This window comes from Coturnix japonica, chromosome 11, assembly GCF_054131305.1.
Source record: "Coturnix japonica strain WE chromosome 11, WE-NBRP24, whole genome shotgun sequence".
Lineage (NCBI taxonomy): Eukaryota > Metazoa > Chordata > Aves > Galliformes > Phasianidae > Coturnix > Coturnix japonica.
The window spans coordinates 10,032,215-10,049,469 of record NC_140673.1 but is presented as its reverse complement, the minus strand read 5'-3'; the positions used below and the strand labels follow the sequence as shown (position 1 = coordinate 10,049,469).

At 36.8% G+C, this 17,255-nt stretch overlaps 1 protein-coding gene across 1 annotated transcript in view; it reads left to right on the top strand.

Moving 5' to 3' along the window:
* The first annotated feature begins 2,766 nt into the window (after positions 1-2,766).
* CFH (complement factor H) overlaps positions 2,767-17,255 on the top strand; it is a 30,190-nt gene continuing 15,701 nt past the window's right edge. Inside the window, exons 1-8 of the mRNA XM_015869474.3 lie at positions 2,767-2,925; positions 6,587-6,769; positions 8,528-8,633; positions 9,912-9,988; positions 11,055-11,249; positions 12,517-12,687; positions 14,063-14,242; positions 15,810-16,001. Of these exons, the coding sequence (XP_015724960.2) occupies positions 2,832-2,925; positions 6,587-6,769; positions 8,528-8,633; positions 9,912-9,988; positions 11,055-11,249; positions 12,517-12,687; positions 14,063-14,242; positions 15,810-16,001 (1,198 nt within the window). The 5' untranslated portion in view covers positions 2,767-2,831. The remainder of the gene's footprint in view (positions 2,926-6,586; positions 6,770-8,527; positions 8,634-9,911; positions 9,989-11,054; positions 11,250-12,516; positions 12,688-14,062; positions 14,243-15,809; positions 16,002-17,255) is intronic.

Below are 17,255 nucleotides of genomic sequence, written 5' to 3'. Positions count from 1 at the left end.
GATGGAAAGACCTACATTTGTTTGCTGTTAGTTAGCATGTTTTTTAAGTGTCTCATCTGTTGTATTGCTGATGCTGGTCCTGAACATATTGCTTGCTTATTGCTAGTTAATTATGTGCTATTAATAAATCAATAAACAATTTTCATTCTGATTAGGTTTAAGTTCAGTGAACTGGGCATGTTTTCCCTTTTGTACTGATACGTTGTAATTGTAGATATTACATGATACGTAGGTGGTATCATTATAAACTGGAGTCGTCTGACAGTAGGAGGAGACAACTGTTGATAAAAGAAAGATAGTTTCACTATTAATTTCACTATCGAGGGCTCTTTTGTGAATATTTTTGAGCAAAATAATGACTGCTTCTGGAGTGCTGCAGGCTCTATTTATATCATTACAAACAGGTGATCCAGTAAGCATGCTGTCAGAACATGCTGATATTATACTGGTCAGAAGTGCTATTTAAGCAGTGACTGAACTAAAGTCCTATTACTAAGCATCACAAGTTGCCTGCTGGAAGACTGACTTTCTCAGGTCTATTCTTTTAAAACAAATCAGGTTTGTACAAACATGCTGAAATGTAGTTTTAAGTCCCCAAACTGAGTAAGGAATCAATACAGTCTTGAGTAACTTGATCTGTGAAGGAGTTTTAGACAAAGCTGCTTCCTGAGGTCTCCACCAGCCAGAACCTTCCTATGATCCTGTATCTAGACAGGCACTTTTACTAGTACAAGGAGTACATGGTAACATCTTGGCTATCTGGCCATAACCACAAGAGTATTTGGGCACAGTTATAGAAATTCCCCTAGCAATAGATGTTCTTCTAGAGGCAAAATCCAGCTGCCTATGATTGCCTGATTTCTTGGATGTCTCCACCTTTGTTATCAGCAGAAGGTAAGTGTACTTTAGAGATGAAGTAGAAGTCCTGCTGTTACCTCTTGGCAGTGTGTTTGCTTATTCAATTCTAATTTCTTAGAGGCCAGAGATGACTGTAAGTCAGATATGGTAAAAGAAATTGCATTAAAGGCAATGGATAGACTATGGAGGAATGAGGAAAAGAAGAAGGATTAAGTTCCCGATTTTTATTTCCACTTGGTTAGGATAAGCTTAGTCAGTAATGCACGAAGTTTACGAGCATGAGACTAGAAAGAATTGGGCCTCATTCCCCACTTTGTGATTAGACATTGTTTCTTTTGCCTACTTTATTCTTCCATGAAAAATACTTCAGAGCCTCGCTTCTAAGGTGTTTCTTCAAGTTTTCAGTTTAAATGCATTTGCAGTAGGTTTATACTTGTCTTTTATGTGCTAGTTTTATCTTTCAGCTTAAATATGTTAACATTCACAGTGTTCATAGAGAGCAAGTGACAAATTTATGATATGTTTTCAATTTGGTTCCAGGTTCAGTTCAGCTCTAGGTCAAAGTATCCTTGTCTGACTGTGGTTTGTACCCATAGTATTTTAGCTAGCAACCCAAAAACAGTTTGTTAAACTCGATCTTCTGTAAGTTTTTTGACATCAGAAGGTACAGTATAAAAACTGCAGAAATGACAGAACCTACACCTACATCATAGATTTTTACATGCAATAAGCATACTCAGTTTTAACCTACATCAGTAGGCTAACCAAGCCAGTGATCTTAAGGGTATCTTATGTGGTCTTTTGGGAGCATACAGAAGATGAACCTGTGCATCCACAACCCGTTCCTGTGCTCTGTTACCCTTACTGTGAAGAAGTTCCTTTGCATAACGGTGTGGAACTTCTATGCTCCAGCTTATGGCAGTTTCTCTTTGTCCTGGACCCACAAACTGAGTAGAAGAGGTTGGCCATGTCATCTTCATGGCCCTCCGCTGGACTCTCTCCAGAAGATCCTTGTCTCGTACCAGATATTGTAACTGGATACAATACTCCAGGTGAGACCTGAACAGACCAGGGCAGAATAGAGAGGGGGGATCACCTCTTTTGACCTGATGGCCACTTTCCTTTTAATGCACCCCAGGATTCCATTGGTCTGCTGGCTCATTGACAGCCTGTTATCCACCAGGACCTTCTCCACAGAGCTTCTCTCCAGCAGATCATGTCTCATGACTGTACAGACATTCACAATTATTCCTTCCCAGCTGCAAGACTTTACACTTGTTAAACCTCATCTGGTTTACTGTTGCCTAGTTCTCCAGTCTGTCCAGGTCTTGCTGAAAGGCAGCACAGCCTTCAGCTGTGTCAGCCACTCCTTGCAGCGGTGTATCATTGGCATACTTACTGAGGGTGGACGCTATGTTCAAGATATTGAACAAAACCAGACACAGCGCTGTCCCCCAGGGAACATCACTATTCACAGGTCTCCAACCAGACTCTGCATCACTGATCACAACACTCTGAGCTTGGCCAGTCAGCCAATGTTTTTCTGCTTTCCATTTCAGTTATTTTCAACAATGATCTTAAATTGATATATGTGTAGTGGAGAAGCTTATTTTCACCTGCATTTAATGTGAATTTGATTGACAAAGCATAGAAGACACAGGCAATGAAATATATATATATATGTATATCTTTGTACAACTTTTGGGCAGTAAAAGGAAGTTTATCAGAGCAGACTGCAGGGAGGGAAGGACAGTGTCAACCCACATTGTTATATGTTTATTTATTTATTTAGCAAAGTTTGGAGAGCTAAAAAAAAAAAAAAAAAAAAAGCGTGTGTTGCAAGAGAATTAGGGGAAGTGACTGCTGAAATCACTCAGTATAAATGGGGCAAGGTCAGTCCCTGGAGTCACTCAGTGAGTAAACTATGAGTGCACATAACACAAAGTAATCGAAAAAGTTGGCTACAGCATTAAATGCACTTACTTCTGAGATCCTGGATCAGTAGTATGCCTTTCCTGGGCTATGCAGCTCTCTTGTTATGTTGGACGTATTGTACTGCAGAGAGAGGTAAGCTTTAATCTGGAAAAAAGTGGCAAGAAAGTGTATGGAAAGACAGTTATGAAAACAATTGGTAAATAAATTGCTTGAATTGAAGCCTATTTTAATGAATTTCTGACAACGATAATTGACATTTCTTCTGGTTGCATTTAACACTTTCAGTATTTAGTATTTTCTTGTGGGTAGCATTTCATCTGTTTATCAGATAACTACTGCTATTACTAAACCATTGCACTTCTTTTTTTAATGTTTATTACCGCTATAAACTACAGTTAGACAAATTATTTGTATTTTGCTTTGTTTGTTAATTATTCTAAAATATAGAACTTGGAAAAAGTCGGTAGGTTAAAATAAATGATATTCAGTAAGTATGTATTTCTGTCTGTCCGAAACAGTCCGTGTGATAATCTGAGATAAAGAAGTTGTTACTGGATTGACTGAAAGGCTTACAAAATAACTGTTCAATGACAGGTTTGGTCTATGGTATTTTTCATCCACTGAATAAGATAAACGTATGCAGATACACTTTGGGACTTGCTTAAAGAGGTAGTTTGTATTCTGGGTATCTTTCCAGAAGGCTGCATTAATATTTTCTGCTTCACTGTTGAATTTATTTTCCTTGATATTGTACTCATATTGCTTAATATCCATTTAATAATCTGTTTTGCTTTGACTGCTTGTTTTCTTTTACAAAGACTGGGAAAAAGGCACCGTGTGGTTTTGAGCTAGTATGTCTTAGCTGTGAGTTGTTTGAGAACTAGATTGTTTCACAAGGGCTTGAGCACTTCTACCTGAATTTGCAGTTTGTGCTTGACTTTCTGGAAGCAAAATAATGGTGGGAAAGTAATTTGAGCTATTCCTAATCCTGATCCAGTCACAAGTGTTTAATAAATGATTAATTCCAGCATTTCTGGTTTCCTACTGAAGTGTTTGGAGGAATGCATTTAAGCTGTATGTGCTAATATAAAAGTAAATAAATCCCAATTAACTTGTTGAGTACACAGATCGAAGTGCATGATGTAATTAATATAATTTTGAAGTACATCTTGCCAGCTGATTTCTTTTTCTCAAACTATTAAGGAACCACATTAAAAAAGGAGTATTAATTAGCTGTAGTCAGAAATGCATATGCATACTGAAGTGCTTCACAGTAACGCTGTCACGTAGACTAATATCAGAGCAGTAGTAGAGAAGAACAATCAGAGAATTGAAATGAAATCCAGGGAGAAACATAATGTAATGGTGAAGAGACTGTCAGGAGTTCTTTCTTGTCTTGTTTTGTTTGTTTTTTAACGTGAACAATGAGGTGTAAAAAGTCCCCAGTCTGCACAACAGACAACGAAAGTATAAATCAGAAATAAGAGGAGAATACAATTTATTGTGGGTAACAAATGAAAAATAGGTTAATAGGTCAAATTATGGGGTATAAAACCTGAACAAATAAGTTGTTGTTGTTGTTTTTTAACAAATGAGGTTGAAAGCAATAAATTTAGATGTCTGAATAAGGGACAGCTAAGACCCATGTGCAATTTCTCTGAACCTTTTATAAACGGGATCTAAAAATGGTATATTGATTTGAATGTGAGATGACTGAGCTGTACATTTATTGTCTGAATAGTCTTGTGGTTGCTAGCAAGCAGATGCATGCATGGAAGAAAAGTTAGTCACGTGTATAAGTACATGTGTAATTATTAAGCTGTTCTTGAAATCATAGAATTTGGACTCTGTTTTCTTTACTTACAAACTGAAAGCATTGGCATGAACAAGCTTAATGAGCTCTAATGAAAGATACACAGAACTGGAAAAATCCCTTGTTTCAGCTCTGCAGATAATCTTTCTTGGGTAAAATAGAAACTTTTAACACATTTGCAAGATGGAGCCAACTGGAGGACTACTCTTCATTTAACTTATTTCTACTTTTTTTTTTTTTTTTTTTTTGAGTGGGGAAAAAAGGTATTCAAATGTGAATGTATCTTGCTAATGAAGTGGAAGTCCCCACCACATTTTTTGATAGCAGAGTACCCTCTAGTGGACAGAGCTGTCTTCTCAGAGTAATTGGTTGGAAGGAACATCATTGTTTTTAGAGTAACTGAAATAGCTGGGAAAATGATGAAGCTGTGGGAGGTCTGACACTTCCTTTATCACCTCAGCAGTGTCTCCAAAGCTCGCCTACCTCTCCCACCTACTTATGCCAGTCAAAAGAAAGTTATTAGATCTCACGGTGAGCATTCTTTTCTTTATACTTTCAAAATGCCGTAGCTGCAGAATTACACTTTTTAAGGTTTTACCCTTTGATATAGAAGAATTAGGATTATTATTTTTTTCTGCTCACTCTGTATTAGAAATCACATTACTTAATCTCTGTCTGCGATGGCCCTTCCATCCCCTTGCACGGAAAAATTTCCTAAATATTTTCCCTGTAGTGTTGCTTCCAGGCAGCACTTGGACTGTCAGCATTGCTGCTTTCTCAGACCTGTGGCCTTGCAACTAAACTAGTTGAGATTTTGGTTCCAGCTCTGTGCTTAGCAATGAATTGCATTCACCAAGAAACTTCCTTTCCTAGAGGCCATCTCTCATTTCTTTTCTAAGGTTTAATTTCTCAGAGATCGCTTTTCATCAGTTCTCACTTGTGATGTTCAGATGTAAATACATCTGAATAGAATAGAATACATTATAACTAATCAGCTACACTGTCCAGAGTCTGTTACTGTTGGTAAAGCTTCAGTCTTTAAAGTAAATGCATTTCAATCATTTAGGCAGAGAGATTAAAACTAGGTGACTGAAATTAGGTTAATGATTACAAACACACACAAATATTTTTAACCTTCTTGACATGAAGTTATGTTTCTTAACAGCTTGCCATTTATTTATTTTTTAATTTCCCCTTTAGTCTCACTTTTCTTAAATTGCTGAAAATGCTCTTAATAAAAGTAATTCAGGTCCTTTTTTAAAAAATTGTTATGGTCTGTATGTTTCACAGACACCAAAGAAAGCACCATAAGGAGCTTTTGGAGAAGACTGCAGTTAATGCTGAGTTAATGAGAAGCATCAGACATATCCTACTCCACATCCCAAACTGAGTCAAAATACTTTGAAGCTCACAAAGATCGATGTGAATGAGCAGAATTAATTACACTACATAACAAGTAACTTGCCATAAGAACCTTAGGGAATGTTTTGGAAAATCACAACTTTAGCTGAACTAAACATTTAGGATGTGAAAAAGAGGTCTGACAGGTCTTGACTCCAAGTGGAGCATGAGCTCTACTGTCAGTAAGGATGGTGGTGGCTGCAGAATGAAATAGCTGGAAAAGAGTGCTGACAGAAGAAGGAATGGCTTGGAGGAGCTTCTGCAGATGCAGGGGTGACAGATGTTTTTGTTTTGAACTGGGGCTCTCGTGTCTGGTTGCAGTCTTTGTAACTGAAATCTGTTTTGAATGATGGCTGCCCAGTGTGTGTTTCTGTGTTTTCCATTGGCTTTACTGTTCTTCCATCCTGTCCTGTGAAAATGTGGATTCTTAGCAGATCCTCGTTTTGCAATGAAGTAGAAAAGAGATGCGCATTTGATCACAAATGTACCCAGGATTTCATGCTACATTTTCTGTTGTAAAAATATTTTGGAGATGTAACATGTGCCTCAATCACCAATGTTTTTATTTATTACTTCTAGCTTGCGAACAACCTCCTCCGAGGAGAGTTAAAGAAATACCAACTGAAACATGGGACAACCCTCCTTATCCACACGGTACTCTAGTAACATACAAATGTCGGCCTGGATATATGAAAATAGGACGAATTGTGGTCAAGTGTGTTGATGGAGTGTGGCAGCAACAAGGCAGCACAGAATGCAGGAGTAAGTATTAAGATATCGCTTCCAGACTTTTACAGGTCTAATGTTGAGACATAAAGTCTAAGCAAAGTAAAGCACTAAGCTAGCTTCTTAATGCAAGTCAAAGAAATTATTGCTTTTTCTCTTCAGTTTATTCAAGTAGTTCTAAAGGATACAACTTCTTGCAAGTTGATCAGGCTTTTTTGGCACTAAAAAGTTGTGGAACTTATTTTTCCATGCCTGTTCTTTTAAACTATAAAGGAAAATTCAGATGAGGATGTGAGCTGCTGCTTGTTATTTCTGATGTGCCACATTAGGGGTTTAGAAGTGTCTCACACTCTCATACTGAATTAGCTGAAGAAGTAGAACTTCATTATTGTTAGCCAGAGATACTTTCTGTCTATAACTAATGAGTACTAAACACAGATAAATATTAGGCATCTGAGCTTCTTTCTCCTGCATCTTAAAATTTTGCCTACCTCAATGCAACTACTTGGCTTAATAATACAAAATTGAGTTTCAAGATGAATGGAAATTTTAAGTAAAAATTAACTAATTGTTGGTAGTTTCTCTTATAGTTTTGTATTTCGGGCTTTTTTTTAGTTGCTTTCTTTCTTCAAAATATATTTGCATAAATACTTGGTGCACAGAGATCTTTAGAATTATACTAAAACCAGTGTAGTTTTTTATCTATGTATTTTAGTGAATACTGCCACCCTGTGAACTGATGCTGAAACTGGTAAGGTACAGATGGAAGGAAACAGAGGATGATTAAGTACAGATTATGCGCTCATATTCACTTCTCACAAGAGACCACACTAGATAGCAAAATTTGTGATGGAGAGATCTATTTTCTTTGAATCACACTGAGAGAAATCTAGGGTCTATTCAAGCATCTCTTATTTGGATAACAAACAAACAAACAAGGATGTTGATGTGTTCCAAGAAATGAAAATGCCTTGTTTGATAGGGACCACGAAGGATTTCTTCTGACAATGCCTATTAAAGCTTAGCCATGGAATCTATTTTGCAATCCTTATTATAATATCAAAGAGAGATGGATGAGAATTATAGGATCATAGAATGGTCTGAAGTGGAAGGACCCACAAGAATGAATCCAACCTCTGTCTCCATGCAGGACCACACAGAATCTAAACCCTGTGTCAGAGTGGTATCAAGAGCTCCTTGAACTCTGACAGCTTGATGCCATGTTCATTGCCCTGGCCAGCACTTGCTCTTGTTAAACTTCACACAGCTGATAACCGCTCAACCCTTCAGTTGACAAAGATCTATCTTCAAGGCCTTTCTTTCCTCAAAGGGGTCAACAACTCTTCCAGACTTAGTGTTATTTGTAAACTTACTCAATATGCCTTCAAATTCTGTATTCAAGTAATCTATGACAGAGACTACGTGCTCATTTTTGCAATTCTTGTTTGGGCAATAAGAGCAATCCTAAAGAAAACTTGAGCCACATTACTCCTGTGGCTTCAGATAATCCCTCTTTTTTACATCACAATCCCCACCAGACTGAGGACATTTAAGTGCAAGTCATGGGTGGCTCTTGTAGTGGAAGATTTGCAATGGTCTGTGTCAGAAGTTATGTGGAAAACTGATGTTACATTCTGTCCTTAAAATGTGTCATAAGGCTTAAAATGAGATTAGTCTTTTTTAAAGGAGCAAAGGCTCCTAATTTGTTACTTAGATTAAAAGAAAAAAGTCCTCATTCTTCTGTGTTCTTATCAAAAACAATACTGAGCTTTTTTTTTTACTATTTCATACCAGGTAAGCCCTGTGGACATCCTGGAGATACTGAGTTTGGTTCCTTTCAGCTCACCGCTGGAAGCGAGTTTGTCTTTGGTGCCAGAGTTGAATACAGATGTAATGAGGGGTAATATTATTTAACTCAATATATAGAAGTTAAAGTTTTAATGTTAAGAGAAATACTGGTTATAAATTTGTTGTCTGTAAAGCAGCTGCCAGCTTGCTCAGTTTTAAGAATACCAGATCGTTGTTTAACTGAAAATACAGTAATTATAATACTAAATATAACTCTTCCCTATGTCTGGTCAGAAGTTTAGTGGTTTTGGAATGACTGTTTTCACATAAATGAAGCTGTCATCCCAAGTCTCAGCTCACTTGAAACTGTGGTTGCCTGAGTAGAAAGCAAAACAAATTGTCTGCCTCAAAGCTGGCTCATGACTCGACAAGCTAGCCAGATGGAAATGCAGCTTCACACACTGCCATTAGTACTCTTAGTAGGCAGTCATTATGCAATTATGTTGGAGAAGTTATTAGGCTGTACAATGGAATTGCCTAATCTAAACTACAACACATCAAACCTGCTTAAATAATTTTTGTGAGTTATGGAAGGAAGATGTTTCTGGTAGTCTGAGTAACATCTTTTCCCTGACTGCTTGGAAGAAATTATCTTATCTCTCTCTGTTCATCTTCTCCAATGAAAACTGCAGCAAGGCAAATGCATAGTGTTGTGTCTAGGTAAGAATGCTTATAATTGGATTCTTTCTTCATGAAATGCAAATCAGCTATAACCGTGGTGAAGTTTTTTAGCCATGCTTCTGCAGACTTTGTGTTGCTGGAAGATGTACGTATATGAGTTAAGAAATCATTATTCTCCTTAATCTCTTAAGTGCAGACAGTTCTTCATTGTCATTTTAGACTAGCTGTAATCTTCTGAATATGTTCCAGACTAAGCAGAAGCAGTGTCTTTATGCCTACGGTACCCTCGAGCCTAAGATAATATTAATTCAGTGAAACATGGAATACATATGGCTTGGGTTGTCTTATTTTGATGCTGTCCCATGGCTTTCAGTCATGCTGGAACACAGACAAGAGATTTACTCTCCTTGCTAATGACTGTGTAAATCACCCTTGGCTTACTTGTTATTGTAGACAAAGCTTGATGTCTCTGTAATGAAGATAATGTTTTACCAATGAGAAAGCTACTTTAGGAATCTTACCTTTTCCTATCTTACCATGCGTGTAAAAGAAACAAAATGGGGAAGATAAGCAGAAAAACTGCGTTTGTTGTTTTTTTAATCATGTTTTGGTTGATCTACACTAGAATATCTGAAACCTACTTGTCTCATTCCCAAAGCAGCAGCACTGCTAAGACTATAATTTGTTTTTTACTTTTCTTTTTTGTAAGATACCGAATGCTTAGCCAAAAAAATTACCGTGAGTGTCTCGCAGAGGGATGGAGCAATGACATCCCTCACTGTGAAGGTAAATGAAATTTGACATTTAATTCCTTACCAAACTGACTTTTTATCTGTCTGATACTATCTAGAACTTGTCTATAATCTCACTACTCTCTGTGGCACGTCTATTGTGACCATTATGATTGTTTATGTTGTAAATAACTACTCTAGAATATTAACTGATTAAACTTCTAGTATTAATTTGCATAGATGTACATATGTCTAAACTCAAGTTATGCAGCAGAGAAACACATAGAATATCTAATTATTCAAACCAAAAATCACTCACAAAGTTGAGTCTTTTCACTCCCAAATGGCTTAAAGCATTAAATGGCTTAAACCATTCTACCTCATGTAAAGGCTCTATAAATTAGGTATCTGTAAAACATGTTTATAAAAGTTGGCTGGGATGAGACATTTTACATGTGTATTTATACATTTATTTATGGCTTATTTTTGCCTCCATCCTTATGAGTATTTTGTCCATTAAGATTTTGTTACAAATTCAACATCACTAAGATATAAAGAGAATAAAGAACCCAGTCCTCAGACCCGAATAGACTGAATGGCTTAGATACTACTTAGTTACTGAATTTGGAAACCTTTTCAAGAATTTCAAACCTGTACGATTATGGAGGTAATCATCCTTTCTCCCCAGAAATAACTTCTATCCTTTTAAAAGTAATTTCTAATATTAGATATGTGAGTTTTGATGTCATTCCTAACAGCTGGTCTCGAGTATTCCACATTGAATTTACTGGATTTTGAGTGTCCTTAGATTTGGGCACATAGCTAGCTCTCTGCTTAATTCAGAGCAATGGTTCCAATGTTTCTTGTCACATGTAGCCAAGATAATGCAATTCCCAGGTCCTCATAAACTTTCTCCTTCATGACTGAGGATTTTGGATTCTGTTGAAAGCCAGAAAATGGTATCAGAATTCATAACAAATCCACATACTTGTTTAAAATGCTTAAGGTAATCACAGTGATATATCTATAATTTAACTTGTGTGTGTCAATTTATTTTAGTGAGTAGACCTCAAAATGATTGCTTTTCCCCTTTGGTTTGTTTACTTTGTTTTGTTTTCCAGTTGCAAAGTGTTTACCTGTGAAAGCACCAGAAAATGGAAGAATAGTCATAAGCGGTGCATTTGAGCTAAACCGAGAGTATTCCTTTGGCCAGGTCATAGAGTTTGAATGTAATGAACATTACAAGCTTGTTGGATCTAAAGCAATACATTGCTCTTCTAATGGAAAATGGAATAGTGACGTACCTCAGTGCCAAGGTAAAACACTGTTATTTGTAAGAAACTTTATTTTCATAGACTTTTAAGAACTGGTTAAAAAGCTTTAATTTTATTCCAGAGCAATTAGGCATAGGTTGCCTATAGGCAGTCTCCATTGTATATTTGCAGAAATAGGCTAAAAAAGAAAAATCAGAGAGCGTTGTATGCTAATACAGTCATAGTGGATCATTTGCTCATTCCATATTTTCACTACAAAATGTGGTTTTCTGGGCTGCACTCAATTTCTTTGAAACTAACTTCAGTATAAAATCTATACAGTAATAGATTATTAACATATAATAATCTATAAAAGACTCAGTCACTTTAGTGTTCATTTAACCAAATTAATTACCTTCTTGGCCTATCACTGGACCAGCTCCAGAATGTCTATGACTTTATTCTACTGGGGAGCTGAGACCTGGACAGAGTACTCTACATGTGGTCTCACCAGTCCTGAATAGAGCACAAGGATAAGTGAACTTAATCACACATGCTAGCACTATTTGTAGAATATAGTGACTTTTATTAAACAAAACCAATTCCGCTGAGATTTATTTCATCCTAATTATAAAATAAATCCAGCAAAGAAATCTAAGAGAACCTTCTGGTGTCCTGCTACATGGCCTAGGAAACAAAATCTTAGATATGATCTAGCTTTAAGAATTCTGCTTTTAGAAACTGCAGGATCTTGGTGGTTTTCTGAGTTTGGCAAGGAACTGAGAATGCTGAGTTTTTCTATAGATGGTTAAGTATCCTAGAGTCAGTTCTCCAGGTATTTTAATGCTATTTTTGTTGTTGTTGTTGTTAATGCCATAATTTTGCTGACTGTCTGCTGAATATTAGAGAGTTTTAGATTTGCTGGAAAATACAAGAAAATAAAATTATCAAAAAAGATGAAAAATTCCTAAATTTCAGCTAGCATAGATGCTTAGTTTAGAACATCCCTTACCTTGTATACAATTCTAAAAGCCATTAAAAAAATGAACCATGGCCCTGAAAGCTGTCTTATGAATCATTTTGCTACTTTTGCTGTGCTACAGCATATTTGGCACTCACAATTGTGTCACTGAACAGCTCTCAGTTAAATTCTACACAGTCTCCAAATAAAAGTGGTTTTATTGGTATAATTTCTATGAATTCAAAAGGGATTAAAAAAATCCCACTAGTTTTTATTTCAATAGGGATTTATTTTCAGCAAATAAAAACAAATAAAAGCATATCAAATTATATGAATTTATGGGTTTTGTTTGTTTTTTTTCAACTTCAGATATTATCTGTGATGTACCATCAATTCCAAATGGAGTTGTACGTTCCTCACAGAAGACTTACAGAGAGTCTGACCAACTGCATTATGCCTGCAATGAAGGATACACGTATGGTGAACGAGCAGATGTAACATGCACTGAGTCTGGATGGTCTCCAACCCCCTATTGCACTGGTCAGCCTTTTTCTTAAGTTGTTTTGGAAGTTATTTCTGAGATTGATACAGCCAAATGTTAGTTTGTTCATAAAAATAATAATCTCACCTGCATCTGACTAATAAACCATGAAGATCTGGCAGGACTAAGCGTTAAAACAGCCAAAGAACCTGATAGTAGTTTTTAATGAAGGGGCATGGCAAAAATAGTTAATTCAGCCTTTTGTTACTCAAGCATAGATGGATGGCACTAGGAAAGTAGAATTTGTTGTTGTGTATACTGCATAAATAGGTTGATGCTGAAATACTGAAGCATTAGGAGTTGCAGATAGTTACTATGTTCCTTTTTATTCTGGAAATCTGGATTAATGGAGAAAACAGCAAATATACTCTTGAGTTAGAATCCCTAAATTGAACAAACAGAAAGGGTAATGCTGAATCTCATTGCCTCCTACAAAATGCAGTGAAAATGTTTTAGCAAAGGAATGGAAAAATCAAACACTAAAAAGACGATTTAAGCAATCAGGGTGGGAAAAAAAAATGTAGTAAAACTAAAGGAAGCATCTGAAATTTTTAACAGCATAGGAAAATTCAAAATCAGCTCCACAGAGTATTGTTCTCCACAGAACAATTATTGTATCTCCACAGATAATGGTTACTGAAGTCCTCCTTTCTTCACATCAAGACATTTTCAGTGAGCTCCAAGTTTACTGGATTTAACGTTAACGTAACTAGTGAAAGTCATTTTTGGTTTCATTTGAATACTGCACTTAGAATTCCCATTAGAACTCCAGATTCCACAAATAGGAACTTTCACTTGATGTCCTAGTGGAATTAATTTAATGTAAAATTGGCAAAAATCTTTAGTGCCTTGAATGATGTTCAAGAAGTTGACAAAGGATGCTTTAAACTGAAAAAAATGCATTGGCAACAAGGGCAGTGTTGTAGGATTTTATGTACCACCCACCTTCCTGGGACCTTTTCCAGAAAGACCTCTTTAGGAATAAAAAGTAGTCAGCCCTATTTCTCACTCAGTCCTTGAAATTTCTGCTTCAAGATTTGTAATCATACTAATTAATATTCGTTTATTATGGTTTAGCAACATGCTGCTTTTGGGTAGTGCCAAAAATACCAAAAAAAGAAACAAGAAAAAAGCAGCATTCTTCCACACATTGACATAGAAGTTATATTCAAATATAAGATCTCACAAAGATTATTCTATGGTAGAGTAAGGTATTCTTACAGAGCTGTACAGAATGGAAGTCTAACTTTATCTTTGCCCTAAGAAACCTGTATTTGACTGTTAATGTATGAAGTTTTAGTCAATGTACTATGTAGATAAGAACTGTATAAAGGCATTCTTCAAATTGGCACCTATTTTTCTCTTTCCATGTAGAAGTTGTATGCTTTCCTCCGACATTTCGCAATGGGAACTTTAGACCTCAGAAAGACAGGTACACAGAAGGAGCTACAATCACAATAGACTGTCATCCTGGATATCGTTTTAACACGTTGACTGCCAAAAATGTAGCTAAATGCACCAGCAGCGGCTGGGTGCCTGCTCCAGGTTGTGTTGGTAAGTAGCTTTCATGCACGAAGATGTAATTGTACAGAAGTGTTATTTTGGAAATATCTCAGTGGAAAAAAAAGAACTCAAAGGAAAGATCTTAAGAAACATAGGAAATGAAAATGCATATTTGTTTTGTTTCGTAGTGTTATGAAGCTTAATGTGACGAAGTGGAAGAAAACACTAAAAAATATTGGTAAAATCTAAATTCACGCTGTTTATGAACATGAGTATTATCTGTCACTGTATCTGTGAAACCTGTTAATTTGCAATAGCAGGTTCCTAAACAGGATGATTTGTGGTGCACCTGCAGAGTAGCAGGTCAGCCAAGTTTACAAGGTACAATGACTGCTAGCTAAAGTATCACCAAAGCACAGGTGATGGTTGCAAGGTATGTTTAACCATGGCTGCCATAGCTTTACTTATTTACTTGCAGTTGTGTGTTGCTATGTAAAGAATTTCATTATAATCTGTCAAACAGCAAAACAAAATATTCTTGATTGATTATGAGGTTGCTTTTTATTTTTTGTTTGTTTCAGTTTCTCAGAACTACAATTACATTTCTGCCTAGTATGTGCAGAATAAAAACAAAACTCAGCAAGTAATTTCATAGTTTGTCAATTAAGAATAATATATTTTTTCTAAGTGTAGAAACCAAAAGGAGGTAAGAGCAACTCTGATGAAGTCTGCCTTGTATATGAAAGTTTAGACAAGACAGTATGATCTATTCAAGGAAAGTGCATTGTTGTTATAGGTAATAATCATTTCTCTATTTGTGTGTTCCAAAACTGAGTTATTTTTCTCAGACCATCTCACTCACTGTTGGGTGTTCTGAGGATGATCCCTCTTCCTCCAGCATTTGTGCTTTAGGTCAGGGCATTTCAGGAGGAAACTGTCTGCAATGGCCAAATGGGACACCCTGGGTAAGCCCAGGGTGAAAGCTGCTAGGAGCCTTCCCATTTTATCCCATCTTGTCCCAGAAAATCTCTTTAGAGCAACTGAGTAAGCAAAATAAAAATCATTGTGGTTTTAAATTGAAAAATAATAATAATAATAAAATAAGAAATAGAGAGAGTAGCTAGAAAGAACATTTGGTGTGAGATCCTGGAAGTGACAAACAAAAGTGGTAACGGGTGCCACTGCAATTTTTAGAGTCTGTGGTTCAGTGTCTGTACCTGAACTAGCTTAATATAAGTAAGCTAACTGGGCTTCCATCCCTTTCAATATGGTAATTTAGTTAGAGCCCTCTGAAATAACAATGTCATCTCAGCATAGAATAAGTACTTCCATTTGGTTTCAAGAATCAGCATCTGGAAACCACTGAGAAGATGGACAGGATTTCTGTCGGCTGTAATACTTACAGGCAGCCAGCATAGCTATAGACACTGAGAAAGAATTCAGAAGCACTGTGCAGTTGCTCCCATACTCCATGGAATCTACCAGAGCGTGCAGACCCAGTTCTTCTAGTTACAGGAAACACTCCATGAAATCCTATCTGGACTAGTATTCAGAACTTGTACTCCAAGCTTTTTGTCATACATGTGTTGATATTGTTGCTATTACATTTTTTTTAAAGAGAAACCGTGTGACTATCCAGCTGTCGAACATATCATTTTGAGTGAAACTTGGCATCGATATTACTTTCCAATGAGGACTGGGCAGAGTATTTACTACCGCTGTGATGACGGCTACATAACCCCAACTGAACAATCCTGGGTTTATACTGTCTGTTCTCAAGAGGGCTGGAAGCCAGTACCACAATGCCTCAGTAAGTACACTTGTAAAATATGCTTAATTCTGTTTTGGTTATTAAGGGTCTGTGCAGGAGAAGTTGCACTGTACAGCTTAGTAACTTATTAAATTACAGCTGCTTTAGCTGACCCCTGGAACTGCACTCAGACTGTTATCCCATCTTTTTGGCTTAAACAGTCACCTGTCAAAGTGACATTATGTAGTGAATTAGTCTGAAATAAAACGTTTGGATTTGGGGCATTCTTTACGCCTGCAGCTATCCCTGAGATCAAGAAAAAAATAAAGAAGAGTAAGAATTAGGACATTTTTTTCCTCTCTAGTGTCCAGGTCACACACGTGCATCTGCGTTCTTTTGTACACACAGCGGCACATACACTTAAATTATTTTCAACACAAATATATTCTTCCTTCAGTGGCTTGGGTGCATTGTTCAGAGGTTATTATCTGGAATCTACTGCCCTGTTCCTTGGGGTAACATGTGGGGGAACATGGAACACTTTTGAAATAAGCTGAGGGTAAGAATGTCTGCAATAAGTGATCCAAATGCACTAAATTAATCATTCAACTATGGGAAACAAATTTAAACCAGTGAGTCGAGGACTTTTCTCGTAACCCAGACCTTCAGTCACAGCACAGTCCCTACCTATCTACAAAACCTGAATCAACCAAAGATTAGTTTTTCTCTTGTTGCCATCGGTGGACAGGAGATCAACACAGGGAATGAGCAGAGCTGTGCCCTGTGGAAACAACCAGTTTCTCCAATAAAACAGCCACAACATTCCTTCCATGTGTCTAGGCTCTTGGGATATGGGATGCTGTAAGGACAGCATGCTTAGCTTCTGGTAAATTCTCTAGAGCTGGTTTGAGAGGCTGACACACTTGTACAGAGATAGTAAAATTTCCTGATATCCAATACCTAATGTTTCTCAGCACACACATCAAAATTTGAGAGACTCAGCAGAGCATCCTGGAGTTGTACATGACACTAGAGTTAGCCAGCCTTGCTTATTAACTACAGTAAGGTCTTTAGTTTACTAGGCCAGTTCTTAGTGCTTTATGAAATTCCTGTTTTTGTGATACAATGATTATGGGGCAGTGAAAGGAAGCATACTTTGATTCAGGCTTGAACACTGATGTCTTTTGAGTATAGACACAAGGGTAGGAGGAGGCTTTTTTGGTAAGTGTTTACTTGTGTCTAACACAAGAGTTAGAATTATTTACTACAGTTTTGGCTGTTTTTATTAATGTGGTTAAATGAACTTTTCTTCTT